Genomic DNA, 17,859 nt, shown 5'->3' with positions numbered 1-17,859 from the left:
AATCGTACTTGGCAATTTCTGATTTCTGATTCAGGTACAGTTTCCAGCCGCATGTTGTGAACTTCCTGTCCTGATAGACTCAGGGACAAACCAACACCTCCTCGTGTAGAACCAGATTTAGTCCAGTAAAGTGCATTCAGCGACAAACTTCCTGTAATAGCACCCTGTTGATCTTTTAATTCATATACAGCCCGTCTGTTTGGCCCCTGGTTGAAATTTCAACCTTTATTTAACAACCTTTAGTACCTTAAAGGTTGTTAAATGCCGCCTTCCACTGTACTCTCTTCCTCTCCCAGAGAGAGTCTTCTAGCATTACCAAACAGCACGCTGATTATGTTCCATTATTAATAATTCACTCTCATTTAATTTTACACTGTGAGCGAAGAATGTGGTGTCTGTGTCCTCCAAATGTTTCCATGCCCTCGAGTCAGCAGCTGCTGAGTCATTTGCAGCTGCTCGCCTGTCTACAGCTGTTAGATACGTATGTTTTCCATATAGAGAAAAGCCTGCTGACAACTCTGCTTTCAAGTTGATGTTTTATTTTGAAGGGCTGCAAAGCATAACTAATATTAAAAACCTTTTAAAAAGAGTTTTAATGAAGCCTGAACTGCCCAGAACTGTGCGTGACTGAAAGCTTGGAGGGATTATAATGGCGTGGAAATGAAAAATGGATGCATGCTTGTACTGAACGAACTCTCCCTCCACGCCTTCCCCGCAGAGACAACGGCTTCGACTACCTCGAGTTCCGGCTGTGGATCGGCCTGTGGTCGGGCCTGTTCTGTCTGGTGCTGGTCGCCACAGACGCCAGCTTCCTGGTGCAGTACTTCACGCGCTTCACAGAGGAAGGCTTCTCCGCGCTCATCAGCTTCATCTTCATCTACGACGCTTTCAAAAAGATGATAAAGCTGAGCCACCACAACCCGATCAACTCTGATTACGACCCCGACCTCGTCACTCAGTACGACTGCCGCTGCACGCCGGGTACGTAGCCGTCGCTAAATTGCCAGAATGGCTGCGCGAAGAGAGACTGTAGATGTGCTTTAATTGCGTCCAGGAACATAGACGTAATCTGATACCACCACTCAGAAACATTGAACCATCCTTTGCCTAAAAACCCCTCATTGTTGATCATTTCAGCGCCGTCAGATTCTCTGTATCACCAGTGATACCAGACAGTGAAAGCTGAATGGTCGTATTCGTTCCAAAGCATTCAACATATTTCTGCCGTGTTTACACTTTAGATAACAAACGATAGTAGCATGTGTCGGCCTGGAGATACCACTGTTTACTTTCTCAGCAGCCCTATCGGTTTCTGTGACTTGGCAGGATAGTTCAGAGACGTTGACACGATCCAGAAAGGCATGTGTGATACTGCTAGTAATTCTCATTTCGCTGATTAGATATCATTGTTTCTCTTCACCAGGCAACTCATCAGAAGTCTTCAACGTCTCCGCCTGGACAAACAGTTCTGATCTGGTATGTCGTGTCCTTCTTTTGTGGCAGTTTAATTCATTTTGTTGAAGTGTTGCTTGTTGATTAAAGGGGGCCTCTTTGTCCTTGTCTCTGCAGTCAGTGAACGCCACCTGGGCGTCCCTGACCAGGAAGCAGTGTGTGAAGTACGGAGGGCAGCTGGTCGGAGAGAGCTGTGGCTACGTGCCTGACATCACCCTGATGTCCTTCATCTTGTTCTTTGGGACCTACACCTGCTCCATGGCTCTGAAGCAGTTCAAGACGAGCCGCTTCTTCCCCACCACAGTGAGTGACGACGCGCATCGGCGGACATGTACCAGTTTTTTAAAAAATGCTGTATAATACGCTGTTATAGTTGCACACACTCGGCGAGGTAATACCTGCCAGTGTTTGTTTATCTCCAAACACGCAGGATGTAGTTCTTTGTCAGACACGCGTAGAGAAATGTCACTGGAGCTGTTACACTCAAACCTGCTGTCAATGTGTCCTCCTCCCAGGTGAGGAAGCTCATCAGTGACTTTGCGATCATCTTGACCATCCTCCTCTTCTGCGGCGTGGACGCCTTCATCGGTGTGAACACTCCCAAGCTCATAGTGCCAAGTGAATTCAAGGTACGTGCCGCACGGACGGAGCGCGGAGGAACGCAGTCAGTCATTGTGCGTTTGAGATCATTGCACGGAGACGTTTTCGGCTGAATGGCGATGAGCAGCCAGGTGCAGTTTCCTCTGATTACACTGATAATGATCCGTGTTTCTGCCAGAAAGCCCAAATTCTTTAAAATCCCAGTATAATGCTTTCTTTGTGCGTTCGTGAAGTAAGCAGCATCTGAAACTGAGGAGCAGTCGGTCTTGGAGATTGCAAAGCTCAAATGTTCCTCATCTGGCGTTAAGACCCCCCCACCTCTTGACATAGAGGAAGGGAATGATGGAGTAGAGGAACGGGTAACTGCATCGAATAACAGCTTGATTATAGGTGATGTGAGAACACAGAGGATCTTGTAGTTGCGAGTACAGAGCGAGCTTTGTTTGACCACAGAGTCTTAAATCACAGATTTCTGTCGTGCAACGATGCGCCGGTAATTTCAGCCTCTGTTCAGTGTTTCCGAAAGTGTGGGGGAACCACTCCGATCTTTTTCTGTTCTGTTTGACATGTCGTCCATGTCCGCGCAGAAATAACATGATGCACTCTAACAGCCTCGTTCTTCTTGTTTTATGTCTAGCCCACGAGTCCAAATAGGGGCTGGTTTGTTCCTCCGTTTGGAGGGAACCCCTGGTGGGTGTACCTGGCAGCCGCACTCCCCGCTCTGCTGGTCACCATTCTGATATTTATGGACCAGCAGATCACTGCTGTGATTGTCAACAGGAAGGAGCACAAGCTCAAGGTCGGTGCACCGCCTCAAAGCTTTTAATTCTAAATGCAATGTGTGAGTAAAGGACAAAACTACTGGCAATGAAGGGCTGCAGTAAATGTTAAAATCTGTCTGCAAACTGTGTCTCCCTGCACAACTGTCTAAGTTATTTTTTAAATAGTGAACAAATGCAAAATGCTGTATTATATTTGTTGGTTGTTGATTCAGATCATTCAAATCTTGGCCCTGTTTGCAGTGAGTTCACATTCGTGCGCGACCACAAGATCATTTTGATGTCCGGAGAAATCCCCTTGATGCGTTCGTCATCTTTAACTGTGGTTCCGTGCCTCGTGTCTCCTCTCAGAAAGGGGCAGGCTATCACTTGGACCTGTTCTGGGTGGCCATCCTGATGATGATCTGCTCTTTCATGGGGCTGCCGTGGTACGTGGCTGCCACCGTCATCTCCATCGCCCACATTGACTCTCTGAAAATGGAGACCCAGACTTCAGCCCCCGGGGAGCAGCCCAAATTCCTGGGTGTGAGGTGAGTACCAGCAGCTGCTGAGCACAGCGCTGACGTCGTTGAAGAATTAAAATGTTTCTGTCATGAGGGTCCACAGCAAGAGTTTCCACTCATTTCTCTGTCTTCCCAGAGTGTTGTTGGCTTTTGACAGTACCAGCTAGTTAGTCACATTTATTTAGGATTCCCGGGTGTTAAGACACAAAGACTGAATTCAACTTAATCAGGATTTCAAGCAATCAGGAAGGAAAGAAACAGGATAACTCAGAAAAGAGAGAAAATGAGGCTCTAAATATAGAGATATGTGTACGTATGCTTCACTGAAAAGTTTGTGGGGGAGCTGGTGGACGAAACATGAAAACACCTTTCTAATGCTCCATTTGTGGAAACACAGCAGTTAAAAATGCAACAAATGTACTGGCCTTCATGTTTGTGATCAGTGTTCTTCCTCCTCTTCCTCTGATCCAGGGAGCAAAGAGTCACCGGCATCTGCGTGTTCCTCCTCACGGGACTCTCTGTCTTCATGGCCCCCATCCTCAAGGTAGCGCTCGACCCTCTTAATTCTTCCGTGGAACTGTGGATTACTGTCCGCCTCTTTTAGGACAAACTCCTGTCACCCCTCTGAAATTTACAATAATTTCAAATCTTTTATTCATCCGATTAGGAAGGCCCATAGTTGAAGTAATGCGATGTGAAATAAGCACGTTCATCAGGGCTTAAGCTCCTATTGCAGCTGAGTGCCTTCTCCAGTTTCCATTCCCACATTAAGCTGCCAAACCAAAAATGTGAAGTCACTGAGAGGAGATTGTTGGAGCTGGTACGCCCCCGTGTGGACACTTTGAATACTGTACCTCTGGCTTGTCATGCAGTATTCTGCAGTGACTTTGGGGAAGGTGTAAATTGTGACTTGCTGCTCTTTTAAATGCCTTTGCATCCTTCCAGCTTAATTATTACCGACTTATTTACATAGCAAATTTTGCACTGGCTTGCCAGATTGTGGTGGATTTGCTTCTTCTGCTTTAAAGTTCCTTGGCTGATACTGAGCCAGCAGCTGCCAAACCTGCGCCGATGGCAGCCAAGTGACACCGATGTGCCTGCTAAAACGTTCTTAGAAAAGCTGCTTGTGGACTATTTTTAAACCAAGCAATAATGCTAAAAATAAAAGCTCAAATGTCTCTTACAGTTTCCAGGTTTTAGAATTCATTTAACGTGAACTGACATTAATAAAACCATCCAAATATCGCGGTAATAACTCTCCTCACTGCGCTCTGTGTCCCTCAGTTCATTCCCATGCCTGTGCTCTACGGGGTGTTCCTCTACATGGGGGTGGCGTCACTGAACGGTGTGCAGGTGAGTTTGACCTGTGCAGTGCCTGCTGACCAGTGCTTGGCAAGTTACATGTGATGCATTACCATTACATTTTACATATTCACTTCAAGCCACATCAACATACTACATCTTCTATATTTAATGTCTGTTGAAATGGAAAACAAGACATTCTGGTTTGACAAGCAGCCAGCCTGCAGGTTGGAGGTGTTACTGACCATCAAGTTTGAGTTAGCAGGTGTATTTATTCTCTTTTGGTCGAGGCTTAATGCCTCCCCACACCTCCAGGATGTGGGCCAAGCGAGCACGTCCTGCAGCAGTCTGCACTCCAGAGGCACAGGGATCAAACTGATATTAAGCCTCCATCAAAGTGCAAATCAAAGTTAAATGCAGCCTTAAATCTGTCTGTGCAAGCCCCTCACTCACGTACAGTAACAACCATAAACTAAAGAGATGAAGAGCTCATATGAGTTTGTGTGTTTGCTTGTGTCAGTTCATGGACCGCCTGCAGCTGCTCCTGATGCCAGCCAAGCACCAGCCGGACCTGATCTATCTGCGGCACGTACCCCAGAGACGCATCCACCTCTTCACCTTCATCCAGGGCCTGTGCTTGGCCCTCCTCTGGATCCTCAAGTCCACTGTGGCTGCCATCATCTTCCCCGTCATGGTGAGAAACGGCTGCCGTCGCCGATGCGGCTGCACACAAACGCGCAGAGTTCGCGAAAGCTAATCAAAGCATCTCTTTGCGTGCAGATCTTGGCGCTGGTGGCCGTTCGCAAGGCGATGGACTATGTGTTCTCCCAGCACGACCTCAGCTACCTGGATGATGTCATCCCAGAGAAAGACAAGAAGAAGAAAGAGGATGAGAAGAAAAAGAAGAACAAGAAGAAGGGAAGCATCGACAGTGAGATCGACTTTGTAAGTAGACCTGAATATTCAGATGTCCTGTGTGTGTAGATCAGGTTGACCAAACTGCACTGTTGTCATGTGATTGTCTACAGCCTCCTGTAGATCCTTAAAGTGTTAATGTTCTCCCTCCGTCCCCCCACAGTCTGACTACCCCTACCATCAAAATATCCCCAGTATAAAAATCTCTATGGATATGATGGAGCAGGAGCCCATGTTGGGGGATAAATCTTTGGATAGTGAGTACTGGCCAGGGTTTGCTTTGCCAAAGCTGCTCAAACTTTGCTTCTAAAGGCTTAACGCTCACATTTTCTGCTGTCGAACAAGCCTTCTTGCATGCACTAACAAATGTAAAAAGATCAATATGCTCTTCAGACTCTTCTTTAACGCTGCTCCAACCTGCCAGTTTGACCCTAAAGGCTGCTTTGCGGCGCTCACCTTGTCTCTTTCTGCTGGCTCACAGCAGATGTTTGAAGTGTGTTTTTAAGAGTTCGTCTTTTCTTTTCCCTCAGGAGATCAATCCCAGACTTTCCTTAACACGCATTCACCGTGCTGAGCACTACTTTGAGTCTCCCACGGTGGCCGAGTAAGTGAGTACCAGCTGGACTTCGCATCACATGCAGAGTTATTCGCACCATTGCTCTGACTCCATATTTACGTTGCTCTGTATCTCTTCCTCTTTCAGTCTTGACAGAGGTTCTTACACAAAAGGTTTGCCTCAGATTCGGATAGACAGGGACTCTGAGGAGAACGGTTTCTTCTGGAAGAAGGGCTCTGAAACAGATCTGTGAACGACTTATCCAAAGATACGGCAGCACCAGCACAACCTAACCATCATAACCACCCTCTTTTGTACTATAATACCACTTCGTCACGGTGTTTTTAATACTCATGTGCGGACTGAAATCACAATGGCTGGAAGTATTTGTCTTAAAATTGAAACCGTTTGGTGGTACTGAATTTAATCGAGGGCTGCGTCCGAGCCTTCATCTGCGCGAGTTCGTGCAGAAAACAAAGGGCTACTCAAATCACCTGTATGCAGTTTTTATGGGACGTTAAAATCTTATGAATGTGTGCGCTAATCATGTCTAATAAGTGTCCAGCTAGAGACGTTCGATCATAAAAGCTGTCCAGGATCGACAGGTGGCTTCACAGCATCCACAGAGCTCCCAACAGTTTTCTATTATAGATTATTTCCATATAACACAAAGCATAACCACACTCTCTTCTAATAGAACTGTTTTTATATAGTCGTAATTCTTTTAATATTACTTGTAGACAAAACTACTGGAATCTGAAGGTTAAAGCGTAGTGGAGGTACTTATTGGAGGTGAGCGCACACAAAAAATCCTCCTGTGCTTTTAGTGAACAAAAGGGCTACAAAAGGTCTTCTGTGCACAGCCGCCATGAGCGGACCTTCATTTTTGTATTCATGGGCATATTCTTTATTTATCAAGCGTCCACCTTGAGCTGCGTGATCATAAGATAAGAATCTCATGTTTGTGTCCGTCTGGCAAGAAGGAAATGAACGCCAAACAGACTGGAAATTCTCTTTTTGGGTCCTAATCTTCGTTTTTGTTCCTTTTTCTGTATTTATTCTATTTAAACTCGCAGCAAAATACTTTGCTGTGTGGATCTTAACTATGGCTTTACCATCTGACGTGCCGATTCGTGCAAATTCGAAGGTATCCCCTGTGGTCTGCACCCGCTCTGTCTCTTCCCCTGCTTCAGGGAGACGTAGATGTGTTAAACCTGTATGTAGCTCTACCTCCTCTGTCTCTGTAGGTGCCAGGCATTATATTTTACGATCATCTGTTGTGCAATTATTTGTGATCAAACACTGATTTGTTATTTTTTTCCAACTGGCACTGCATAAGATCTCACTTTGAGTTCCTTTTTGCTCTGTAACACTTAAGATGTTTTAAGATATTTTTATTTTTCTTGTTTGTCAATATGAGATAATTATGTATGATTTTTTTTTTTTGCAGTGTTTTTAAAGGGTAATTCCACCTTCTTCTTTTTTTTGTTGTCCCCAAACCAAAATTCTTATTGATAACAAAGCATTAATAAAACATCATTTTCTCAAAGCTTCCTGTGCTGAAGTTGACGGCGCAGTCAGGCCTGTCCTGTCTGAAGCCGTCTGTATGAATGCGGTTTAATGTTCTCACGCTCGACTGTGAACTCAACCCTAAAAGCCTGATCGAGTTGACTTTTTCCTTTAAAATGTGATTCTATTTAAAAGCTTGTTAATGTGATAAATGTTCAATCTTTGAGTAAATTTGTTTTGTTTTTTAAATTATGTTTTTTTTTTTTAATGCAAATCAACAAACAATCACTGTGAGGCAATGCAATGTTGTGTCTTCCAGTCCTGGAAGAACGACTGCTTTGTAGCATGCAGGGTAACAAGCATTTGCGCATCAGCTTCATTTTAAAATTCATGTTTTGCTTTGACTGTCTTCAGCGCATCAGTGTCTAAACTCCATTTCGAAGCAGTTTGATGAGTGCTGTCTTGAATTTCCTGTATCATTCAAATGACGTGATCATGCTTCTATTTCTGTTTGAAGTATACACTGTAATTTAAACTGATTCAGTCCAATTAGGCTGTCAGCACGTATCTGTGTCTAATTCATCTCAATCAGCTGAAATGTGCATCTATTCTTTGAGGAACGAGGACTTTCACAATCAGCGCTGTTTGCTCCGTAGTGCAAAGAAGGGCTTTAATCAATGCTTTCACAGTCACGTCAGCGCGCCGTCGAGATGTGAAGCACAAGACTGTTTAAGTGATTCTGAACCAAAAATCCACAAAACACACCGTCTTCCACTTTGTTCTGTGATCTGTATGTATAACTTTTTGACTTGGAGGTTCTGATTCCACAATTAATGTCACACTTTTCATGTTTTAAGTCTGAAACCGATTTTATACAAGCATCTCATGTACTCAGTGACCACAGGTTGCTCAGAAGGAAGCAGATGTAGCTGTTTTTTTGTGTGTCTGCTTGTTTTTTAATGGAGCAGTGTTTCGAATGAGAGCAATAAAACAGTCCAATGATTCTTAAGAACGTAGTTATGTGTGTGGTTTTTGTTGTTATAGGAGTTTCAACCATGCAGCTTCCAGAGGATGTGTTTTCAACTGACTGTAAGAGCTTGAAACTGTGTTGTGTGAAGTCTGAAATGACTTCTGAATATACATTTCATGCAAGCATATGGGTCAGTTAGGAGTGCTTTTAGACTTGTGCCGGTGCCACTGCAGGGGGGCTACTGCAGCAAATATCTGGTTTGGCAGACACGTGGAGTGCACGTGTGTTTTTTAAGGGGATGACTTGGGTTGAAGAGCTAAGCCGCAGGCAGCGTCATCGCGCCGCTGAAGTGCTCAGTCTCACAGCAAAGATAAGAAAGGAAGGCTGCATAGTTTCCATGATCACAGGACTTGAATCGACTGTAATGAAACTAATTGGCTCATTACTGTGAGTCACTGTGTTCTTGTCATTGCCGAGAGGAAAAAAATGTGTTATAATTAACTCCCGGTGTGAGAGAGAACATTGGTGTTTTCTTGCTCGGGTTAATGTTGTTAATGTGGATGTTGCAGGTGCTGTGAGTGAGCGGTGGTGTGACAGTCAGGAGGAGATTACCTTAAAAACATCCTGAACCTCTGCACAGCTTATAACAGCTCTGCACAAATATAATAGACCCAATATATTTGGAATGTCACATGTGAAAGGATCTTGGTCCAGGTAAGGATTCAACCCAAACGTTGTTAACAGAAATGGATAAATAACTTAAACATCAAGCTCAAACAGCATGACCCTCCATCACTGCTCAGCAGCACTGTGTCTGCTGTGGGAGCTTTCCACAGTCTCCCTGGATCTAAACGGGGTCCAACAAATCCGGATTCAAGAAGTTCAACCTCATGAGCTGCTGATCCAGTTCTACACTGCAATAAACCAGTTTGTCCCCCGCACATCCATCACTGTCTGGTTTGGGTCGGCCTTTAAACAGGACAGGAACAGGCGGTGCCAACCTGCCCTCCATTCAGGACTCACACATGTCCAAAGTCAGGACTCGTCGCTGCAGACCCGTCACACCCTGCACGCCGCCTGTTCCAGCGGCTCCCCGCAGAGGTCAGTGCCCCAACTCAACCAGACACAGAACGTTTCCTCCCACAGCCGTCACTCTGTGAGCAGTCACAGTGGGCTCCCTTTATTTTCCGTGTAAAATACAGGATATTATTAATAACTTCTATGTCAGAGCTAGAAACTGATGTTCTGCTCAGTAGTAGCTTTAACAACGTCCCCCCATGACATGGTCTCCAGGGTTCATTGTCTGTCCAGATTCTGGCCTTTGTGTCATTTCTCAGTCCACAGGAGCCATTAGTATGCTTTCCCTGCAGGTTTTCTAAGCAGTTCAGCAAGAGCACACAGTCAGGTTTTTTCTAAATGAAATGTCCTTCACTTTGCCAGCCAAGGCAATCATGGACCTGTTATTCACAGTGTCACAGTTACTAAAACGAACTGTGACTGTGTCAACAAAATCAATTTGTATTTATATTTAATTTCGTTGCTGCACTTTATGTTGTGTTAATTAATTAGTAATTCTCAGTTCTAACCTTCTCACAAGGGACATAACGTTAGAAGAACATGTTGTAGAGTGCAGCTCAGGTTCGGTGGCCCGAGTTGTCTGATGATGAAAGAACAATTTCTAATTATAGTGTCATTACAGTGTGTGAGAGAAAAGAAAAGCAATGCTAAATGTATGTATGTGCAATCCAAATAAAGCAAACAATACAGTGAGAACGTGTCACAATTAGTTCTCATGGGGAGCTGATAAGATGAGGACTTTTGTAGACCATTTAATTTTAAGGTAAATGGAGCAAAACACCCTTTTTGCTGCTGTAAATATTGTACTTTTACTCCACTACATTTGCAGCTGCAGTTACTTTACATTTTAAAGGCCCAGTGTGTAGAATTGGTGACATCTAGTGGTGAGTGTGCAGATTGCAACCAACTGAACACCCCTCATCTCACCCTCCTTACAGTGGCTGCTAAAAACATGGAGAACTCTTTAAAGCCAGTGTCTGGTTTGTCCTTTCTGGGCTACTGTAGAGACATGGCGGTGCAACATGGCAGACAGGCAGATGGACCCTCCTCAGAGGAGGACCCACTCCCCATATCTGACGGAGCTACAGTAGCCAAGTATTTTCTACACTCCGGAGCCAATCCCAGCATGCATCTGGACAAGTCTCCAGTAAATCATCTGGTCAACACATTCGGCCTTTCAGACGTTCTGATGTTGACGTGAACGCGATGGCAGTTTTATGTGAATAAGAATCTGAGTCACGTTTATATAGAAGCCACAACCACACGCTATCTGCCAGGGAGGGGGGAAAGCTGGACATGATGAGAACAGAAATGTCCTCAAAAGTCTTTTGAGTTACAAATTTAACATTATAAGTTAATATTTTGGATTTATTATATTTTAAATTCATGAGAATTTCAATGATTAAAGAAATCTAAAGTAAGATTAAATTCATTATGAACTTAACAAATAAACTTTGGTGCTTTGACCCCAGCAGGAGGTCGATCACCAGCGGTCCTCCTCTGGAGCCTAAACGCTGGTGGTGGTGATGGGACGTGAAGCTGGACGATTGGAGGTGGGTCACAAAATGTCACGGCTCTGACATGCAGAGAAAAGGAACATGTGTAAAGTGTGACGGGTTACAGGTGATTGGCTAAAGGTGAGCACATCAGGTTGCAATCGGAGGACGAGAATGAGCTTGTGGAGCTTAGTGCAGGGTCACTTTGAAGGCCAGTAGAACTTAATGAATCTTAATTTTTATTCTAATCATGCATAAATTAATGTAGGGCCAAAGTGGGCCCCCATTAAAACAGTGAATACGGGTGAAACTCACGCTCACGGTGGTCATTAATGAAGGCTTTTGCAGCAAAACACGCTTTTAAAATTAATTATTGATGCAGCAAAATATACGTTCTGTCAAAGGAACATTTCCATTAAAGATACTTTTACTTACTTTACTTTGTCTTTAATAGCTTAAGTAGTGTTATGTTTGCTGTTCACTGTATCACAGATACTCTTTGTATTTTCTGTTTTGTTCTAGCTGGCACACACATACAGCTTTTAAAGTTGACATAAGGACATGCATTTTCCAATACAGATGAAAGTGGCTGCAGTCGACTTTGTCCTCTCGCAAATGAGCAGGCAGTGACTGTTGGTATCTACGGCTTTGACTCTGATGTTAATTCTCAAAAGCTCATTATTAGTGTGACAAAACTGCTAACTTCCACCTCAGAAGTAAAGAAGAAAGTTGTACGTTTCTGTCTCTAGACGACACCGAAAGGCCAATGCGTGTTTTTTTCATGAGCAGCAGGGTGACATTCGCTCAGCTGCGAAAGGTTTACCAGAAGAAGAGAAAGTTAATTACTCGTGTTTTAAAATCCCCACACATCCTCCTGCCAGTTTTGGACATTATTTAGTCTCTTTATCCTGTGTCCTCTCCTTTCTTGTGGATTTACACGAGGACAGACAAGCTGAATAAATTAACTGTTTTCATGCTGCATCACATGATCAAACTGTAAAAAGTGTTCTGCTGGACACACAGCTGATGAAAAACAGAGGGGCCCAGCATTGATCGGACTCCTGCAGAGGTCAGTCAGGTGAAATGTGATGATGAGTCGCATGTGGGACATCAGCATTTTTTTTTTAACTGAGGGGACAGGTATTACAGGAAATGAAACAGAAGTGTAGCCTGGAGGGACGAGCGCAGGCAGCCAAGGGAAGAAGAAAACAGCTCTGTTAGAAATCGTGATCGGCCAGCAGCCTCGGGGAAGGAGAGCAGGAACGGGAGTAACTTTGCAATAACTTTGGTGATGCCCTGACTTTTTTATTTAGCGCCATCATCAGGTCAACATGTAAATTTGTCCAATAATTTATGACCAAAAAACTAGTGACATTCCCATGATCCTCAGCTGTACGCCTACTTTGTTGTTGTTGTGTGCTAATTAGCAAAAATGTTAGCATGCTACTCCATCCAGGTGAAATCAATTACTTTTTTTTGTTATACTGTGTGTAAGAGTGTGTGTTTGTGCAATAATCCATCCATCCATCCATCCATCCATCCATCCATCCATCTTCGGCCCCCTTCATCTGTTGCCGGGTCGCAGGGGCAGCAGTCTGAGCAGGGACGCCCAAACATCCCCCTCGCTGGACACTTCCTCTAGCTCTTCCGGGGGGATCCCGAGGCGTTCCCAGGCCAGCCGAGCAACATAGTCGCTCCAGCGTGTCCTGGGTCTTACCCGGTGCCTCCTCCGGTGGGGCATGCCTAGAACACCTCCCTAGGGAGGCGTCCAGGGGCCATCCGATAAAGATGCCCGAGCCACCTCAGCTGACCCCTCTCGATGTGGAGGAGCAGCGACTCTACTCTCTATTGTTTGTGCAAAATGTACATAATTATGAGCTCTATTTTTAAAGTGCCCCACCTATCAAACTTTATACAATCTCTCGCTGACAGCATGTTTCCTCCCTCTCACACGCTAGCCAATATTCTCTCACACATGCCATCAATCAAGAATCCTGAATGCAATACTGGCTGTTTCTTTCCTATAGTTTGTCTGATGTGCTGCAGCCTGCTGTAATTAAAATACTTTAGCTAACATGCACTATGAATGAATTAAAGTACTGCACTGTAATGAAGCCGGGTTCAGCCGCGGAGGCTTCTGTGCACCTCTCACACTTCACATCGTGCAGGTGTGAGAAGCAAAAGGTGACACCTGCCTTTTGCAAGACCTGATCAGCGCAGAGGTGAGCACTGACGCTTGACAGCCCCCATTTGACTAACTGAGGCCAAAGAAGACGGGCGTCTCTTCAGACGCCCAACATGTTGCCTGTCACTGGCAGGGAGCTCACAGTGTGAGAGCTGTGTCGTATACATGGCATTCAATTCACACAACGCCTCCGGACATGTATTATTCCCGGCACCTGCACCGCCCAGCACATCTCCCCCGAGTGACTCTCATCTCCTCTCTGTCATCTATAAGCACAAAGGCATACTGTGCCTGGCAGGCGGGTTGAGCAGATGCACAGAGTCTCACACAGGGACGAGAGAGAGCTGCTTTTTTCCCTGAATGAGTGGAATTTTCTGACAAACGGATATACGCCATCTCTAAGGACAGAGGGAAGGAACACACCTCAGTGTGTCCTGTGTGGTAAGAAAACAAGGGTCTCAAGTTATTTGGGAATTTTTAACTTAGATAATTTACCTCTGGAAGAAATTGTCCCTTTCCATCCCATCACCTGGGTTAATTAATTAGGCACATGGTGTAAGATCTACTTTTATCAGTGAAGCAGCGGAAATATTAAAGCTGTATGATTATTGATGAGTGATTAAAAAGACAGACTTTGTCGGAAAAACGTAGGACTTTATCTTTTTAATGGAAGTGTCTGTCCTCCACTGAGGTGAAAATATGAGCAAAAACACCCACCAGGCTTGACTTTGGAAAGCACAGTAATAACTTTCAGTGCTAAGATGATTTCTCTGCATCTCACAGGAATATATAAAACTCAGTTAAAGTGTCTCCAAGAATCAATTTTTGGTCCCAGATGCATTTATAGCATTTTGGAATTGACTCCAGCCTCTTCTCAGTCATCCATGTAATTGTCACAAGAACATCAGAACAAATCCATCATGTCTTCCAAAGCTCCGCCGAAGACCAACGCAAACTGATCTCCTCTCGTCCACAGAGGGTTTGAGTTCCAGGTTTTTACGAGATGAGATGATGTGATTCAGCGCTTTGGTGTTTGGGACAGTTTCACGAGAAAAAGATTCTTTACTGGGATTATCTTTTCGCTGACTGAGAAACACAAGGGTTGCACAAACAATGCAGCATTATTATCAGAAAATTAATTCAAGAGGTTCAGAGAACAATGAGTTCATTTTTAGTCAAATTCCATTACAGTGCATCAGAAGTTATTACATTTTTTATTTATAAACTAGACAATTAAGTGGGTAAATGAAATTAAGACCGCATGATTTCTTATGCAATCACTTATTAAAATACTAATGATTGATTAATCATGTGTCTTCAATTAAATATTCACCACTGAGTAAACCTGGCCTACTTTGGTAACGAAAGCAATTTTCACACAAGACAGGCTGCAGTTTGATTTGACAGATGCTGAGCATGAGCTTCACCTTGCAGCACATTCAAGAAATAAAATCCAAAACCCATCGAGATGTGTAAAATTCACCAAACGCACAGGTATCAAAAATGGTTGGAAGTCAATCGTGACCCATTTTCTTGCCAGAAAGCTGGATTCGGATGATTGATGTTACCAATCGGCAAGCTATCAGCCCCAGTGCTCTCAGAACATATTGGTCTTTTTAGTCAGCGTGTTATTGGAGAGTGTGTGAGAGCATACACTTGACTGAATCAACCCAAACACAATCACCAGGAGACACAAAAATTGGACTATTGATTTCTGGATAGGTTCTATTGTCTGATGTAATTACCAATTGATTCCGTCTTCAAGTCGGTAGGATTGCATTCCCACTGGGACGATGCGTGTAATAATGTTCTGCTTCGTATCTGGTTGATTTTGTTAACAGAGGATATTGGATATTTAACTCAGAACACATGTACTAACGTACCGAGCTCATGATAGGTTATCCATGTTTTATACCTCTGCTCTCTTTCTCTCACATCCAGATTATCACCATGACCCACAATCTAGTTCTCAACACCACCTTGGAGGGCTTGAACGCTTCCAGTTCTTCAAAATTGCAGGAAAATCCTTTGACCCACCAGAACATCACCTATGTTGATTTCTACCTCCACAAAACGTCTGTGGCTGCGGTCTTCACCGTGTCCTACCTGCTCATCTTCCTGGTGTGCATGGTGGGAAACGGCGTGGTGTGTTTCATCGTGCTGCGCAGCAAGAACATGCGCACGGTCACCAACCTGTTCATTCTCAACCTCGCCATCAGTGACCTGCTGGTTGGCATCTTTTGCATGCCAACCACGCTGGTGGACAACATCATAACAGGTCAGAATGTTCATATTATTATATATTAATATTTTTGTATAGCTCAGCTTTTTCTCTCTTCTGTTCTAATGCTGTCTGCCCATTGGGAGTGATTTGCAGTCTGCTTTTCTTCATGTTTTTGCACGATTTTAACATTTCCATCTTCTTTGCAGGTTGGCCATTCGGCAGTGTGGTGTGTAAGCTAAGCGGTATGGTTCAAGGCATATCTGTGTCAGCATCTGTGTTCACTCTGGTGGCAATAGCTGTTGACAGGTGAGGGTGGAAATAATAGCACTGGTTCTTATCTGCTTGTGTGGGATTGTGTTTTATCCTAAGAGACTCCTTTTCCTTTATGCATTCCCTCCAATCCTCTTTGTGTCAGGTTCCGCTGCATTGTCTACCCTTTCAAGCAGAAACTGACCATCACCACCTCAAAGCTAATTATCGTCATCATATGGGTCTTGGCTGTTTCCATCATGTGTCCCTCTGGGGTCATGCTCCAGGTCACGAAGGAGCAGAGGGTGCGGATAGTCCTTGGCAGCAACAATGACACCAGACCCTTTTACTGGTGCCGGGAAAATTGGCCCAACCAGGAGATGCGGAAAATCTATACCACCGTCCTCTTTGCTAACATCTACCTCGCTCCTCTCAGCCTTATCGTCATCATGTACGCACGCATCTGCCTCACCCTCTCAAAGACCACCATTCCCCCAATGAGGGGAAGTGGAACTGTGTCTGAGGAAGGCATCGGCAACAACAAACCGAGCGTGGAGGGCCGTCACACCAATTCAAGGAAGAAGACTCGGGTGATAATGATGCTGCTGGTCGTGGCCCTGCTCTTCATCTTATCCTGGCTTCCTCTGTGGACGCTGATGATGCTGAGTGACTACGCCAGCCTGACGGAGCACCAGTATCGTGTCATTAACATCTACGTGTACCCATTGGCTCACTGGTTGGCCTTCTTCAACAGCAGCGTCAACCCCATCATCTACGGGTTCTTCAACGAGAACTTTCGCAGAGGCTTTCAGGCTGCTTTCAAATTCCAGCTGTGCACCGCTGACATTGAGCGCCAGAGGAGCCACTCCCATCGGATCCGGGGCCACGCTGTGCGCCCAGTCCAGCCTGCTGCCCTCAATAGATCAGGCTCAGGGTTAGTGGAGAATGGGAAGTGCTCGTGTCAGGAAGGAGGGTGCTTGGCTGGTAGAGGTGATATCAAAGAACAGGACCTGATCATGGAGGACCTGGAGAAGGTCTCCCAGATTTAGACAGACTGAGACCGACACAGACACTTTCAAAGGATCTGAAGAATCATGTGTTTGGATTTCAAGGACAATGGAAAACAGATCCAAAAGAATGTAGGTGCGAGCTCTGCAACATTTGTCACCATTTTGAATATCACTTGTGCATGTTTATTATGGTGTAGATACAAATGAATCATATAAACAAAGAGAGTTTAAAAGCCCTGAAGTCTTGGTTTAATATCTTAAGTAAATTTCAATGACCAAATAAGCCGGAATCAGTTTGGGAAGAAACACTCTTAGGTTTAATAATTAAAGCTGTAATCCTTAATTCTGATAACACTGAAGAAGCTGGTAGGAGTAAGCTACATTTGAAGGTATCTGCTGTTTTATAGCAGTCAAGTTAGCATGATAGCTTTAGCAATATATCGGACTTCGGTCAGTACGATGACTGCATGGGTGGAGTGTGTGCAGGTTGGCAGGTATGTAGGTAGCCAGGCTGGTAGGCCAACCAATCATTTCATTCAGACCAATTACAGGCCTGCCACAGCAGCTTTTTGACTTGGTGAGTGTCGAGACGTAAAGAAAGTTTCTAGAATACATAACGAACCCCAGCTACCTCAACATGTGAACCATGCAGATGTTGATGCTGGAGCAGAAAAACATTAGAGCGCCTATATTTGATATTCATTGTGAATTTAATTTGACTCATTATAGGATTTTGTGTGCATCAGTATTTCTTATTTTGTATCATGGTTAATTTGTGCTTTATTGTTAAAATAACTCTTTTTTTTTTTTTCCTGGTCAGTATTTGAGAAGCTACAGAACGTGATGTGTTTGTGCCAAAATCTTAAAGGCACTCTGTAGAGTTTTTGACCACTTGTGGCGCTGTGGAGCAACGTTTTTTAAGAGCGGTCTCTCTTTTGTTTGTTTCATGCATGAGGACACGCATGCACAAGAGGCGTTACACACTCCAGCGATTGTTTTTGCACTGTTCTGTTGATTGACAGCTGGTGGCGG

At 44.4% G+C, this 17,859-nt stretch overlaps 2 protein-coding genes across 5 annotated transcripts in view; both read left to right on the top strand.

The window, feature by feature from the left end:
* The window catches only part of LOC139348377 (electrogenic sodium bicarbonate cotransporter 1-like), a 28,348-nt gene extending 19,726 nt beyond the window's left edge, over window positions 1–8,622 (top strand). For 2 of the 4 annotated variants that reach the window (XM_070988401.1, XM_070988398.1), the window contains 13 exons: window positions 719–981; window positions 1,424–1,476; window positions 1,570–1,755; window positions 1,968–2,081; window positions 2,690–2,851; window positions 3,183–3,361; window positions 3,806–3,878; window positions 4,619–4,687; window positions 5,157–5,330; window positions 5,417–5,581; window positions 5,715–5,808; window positions 6,082–6,159; window positions 6,255–6,352. In XM_070988401.1, the coding sequence (XP_070844502.1) occupies window positions 719–981; window positions 1,424–1,476; window positions 1,570–1,755; window positions 1,968–2,081; window positions 2,690–2,851; window positions 3,183–3,361; window positions 3,806–3,878; window positions 4,619–4,687; window positions 5,157–5,330; window positions 5,417–5,581; window positions 5,715–5,808; window positions 6,082–6,125 (1,576 nt within the window). In that variant the 3' untranslated portion in view covers window positions 6,126–6,159; window positions 6,255–6,352. Of the gene's footprint in view, window positions 1–718; window positions 982–1,423; window positions 1,477–1,569; window positions 1,756–1,967; window positions 2,082–2,689; window positions 2,852–3,182; window positions 3,362–3,805; window positions 3,879–4,618; window positions 4,688–5,156; window positions 5,331–5,416; window positions 5,582–5,714; window positions 5,809–6,081; window positions 6,160–6,254 lie in introns of all 4 variants that reach the window. The other 2 variants (XM_070988400.1, XM_070988402.1) reach the window with 2 other exon arrangements.
* A 6,672-nt stretch (window positions 8,623–15,294) lies between these two features.
* On the top strand, window positions 15,295–16,866 carry LOC139348770 (neuropeptide FF receptor 2-like). Its single transcript, XM_070989102.1, has 3 exons — window positions 15,295–15,622; window positions 15,775–15,874; window positions 15,984–16,866. Exons 1-3 carry the CDS (start codon window positions 15,295–15,297, stop codon window positions 16,864–16,866), a joined length of 1,311 nt encoding a protein of 436 aa, XP_070845203.1.
* Window positions 16,867–17,859: the final 993 nt, after the last annotated feature.

The sequence above is a fragment of the Chaetodon trifascialis genome, chromosome 20, assembly GCF_039877785.1.
Source record: "Chaetodon trifascialis isolate fChaTrf1 chromosome 20, fChaTrf1.hap1, whole genome shotgun sequence".
In the NCBI taxonomy this organism is placed as follows: Eukaryota; Metazoa; Chordata; class Actinopteri; order Chaetodontiformes; family Chaetodontidae; genus Chaetodon; species Chaetodon trifascialis.
Note: the sequence above shows the minus strand (reverse complement) of the source record. Positions and strands in the feature narration are given on the sequence as shown.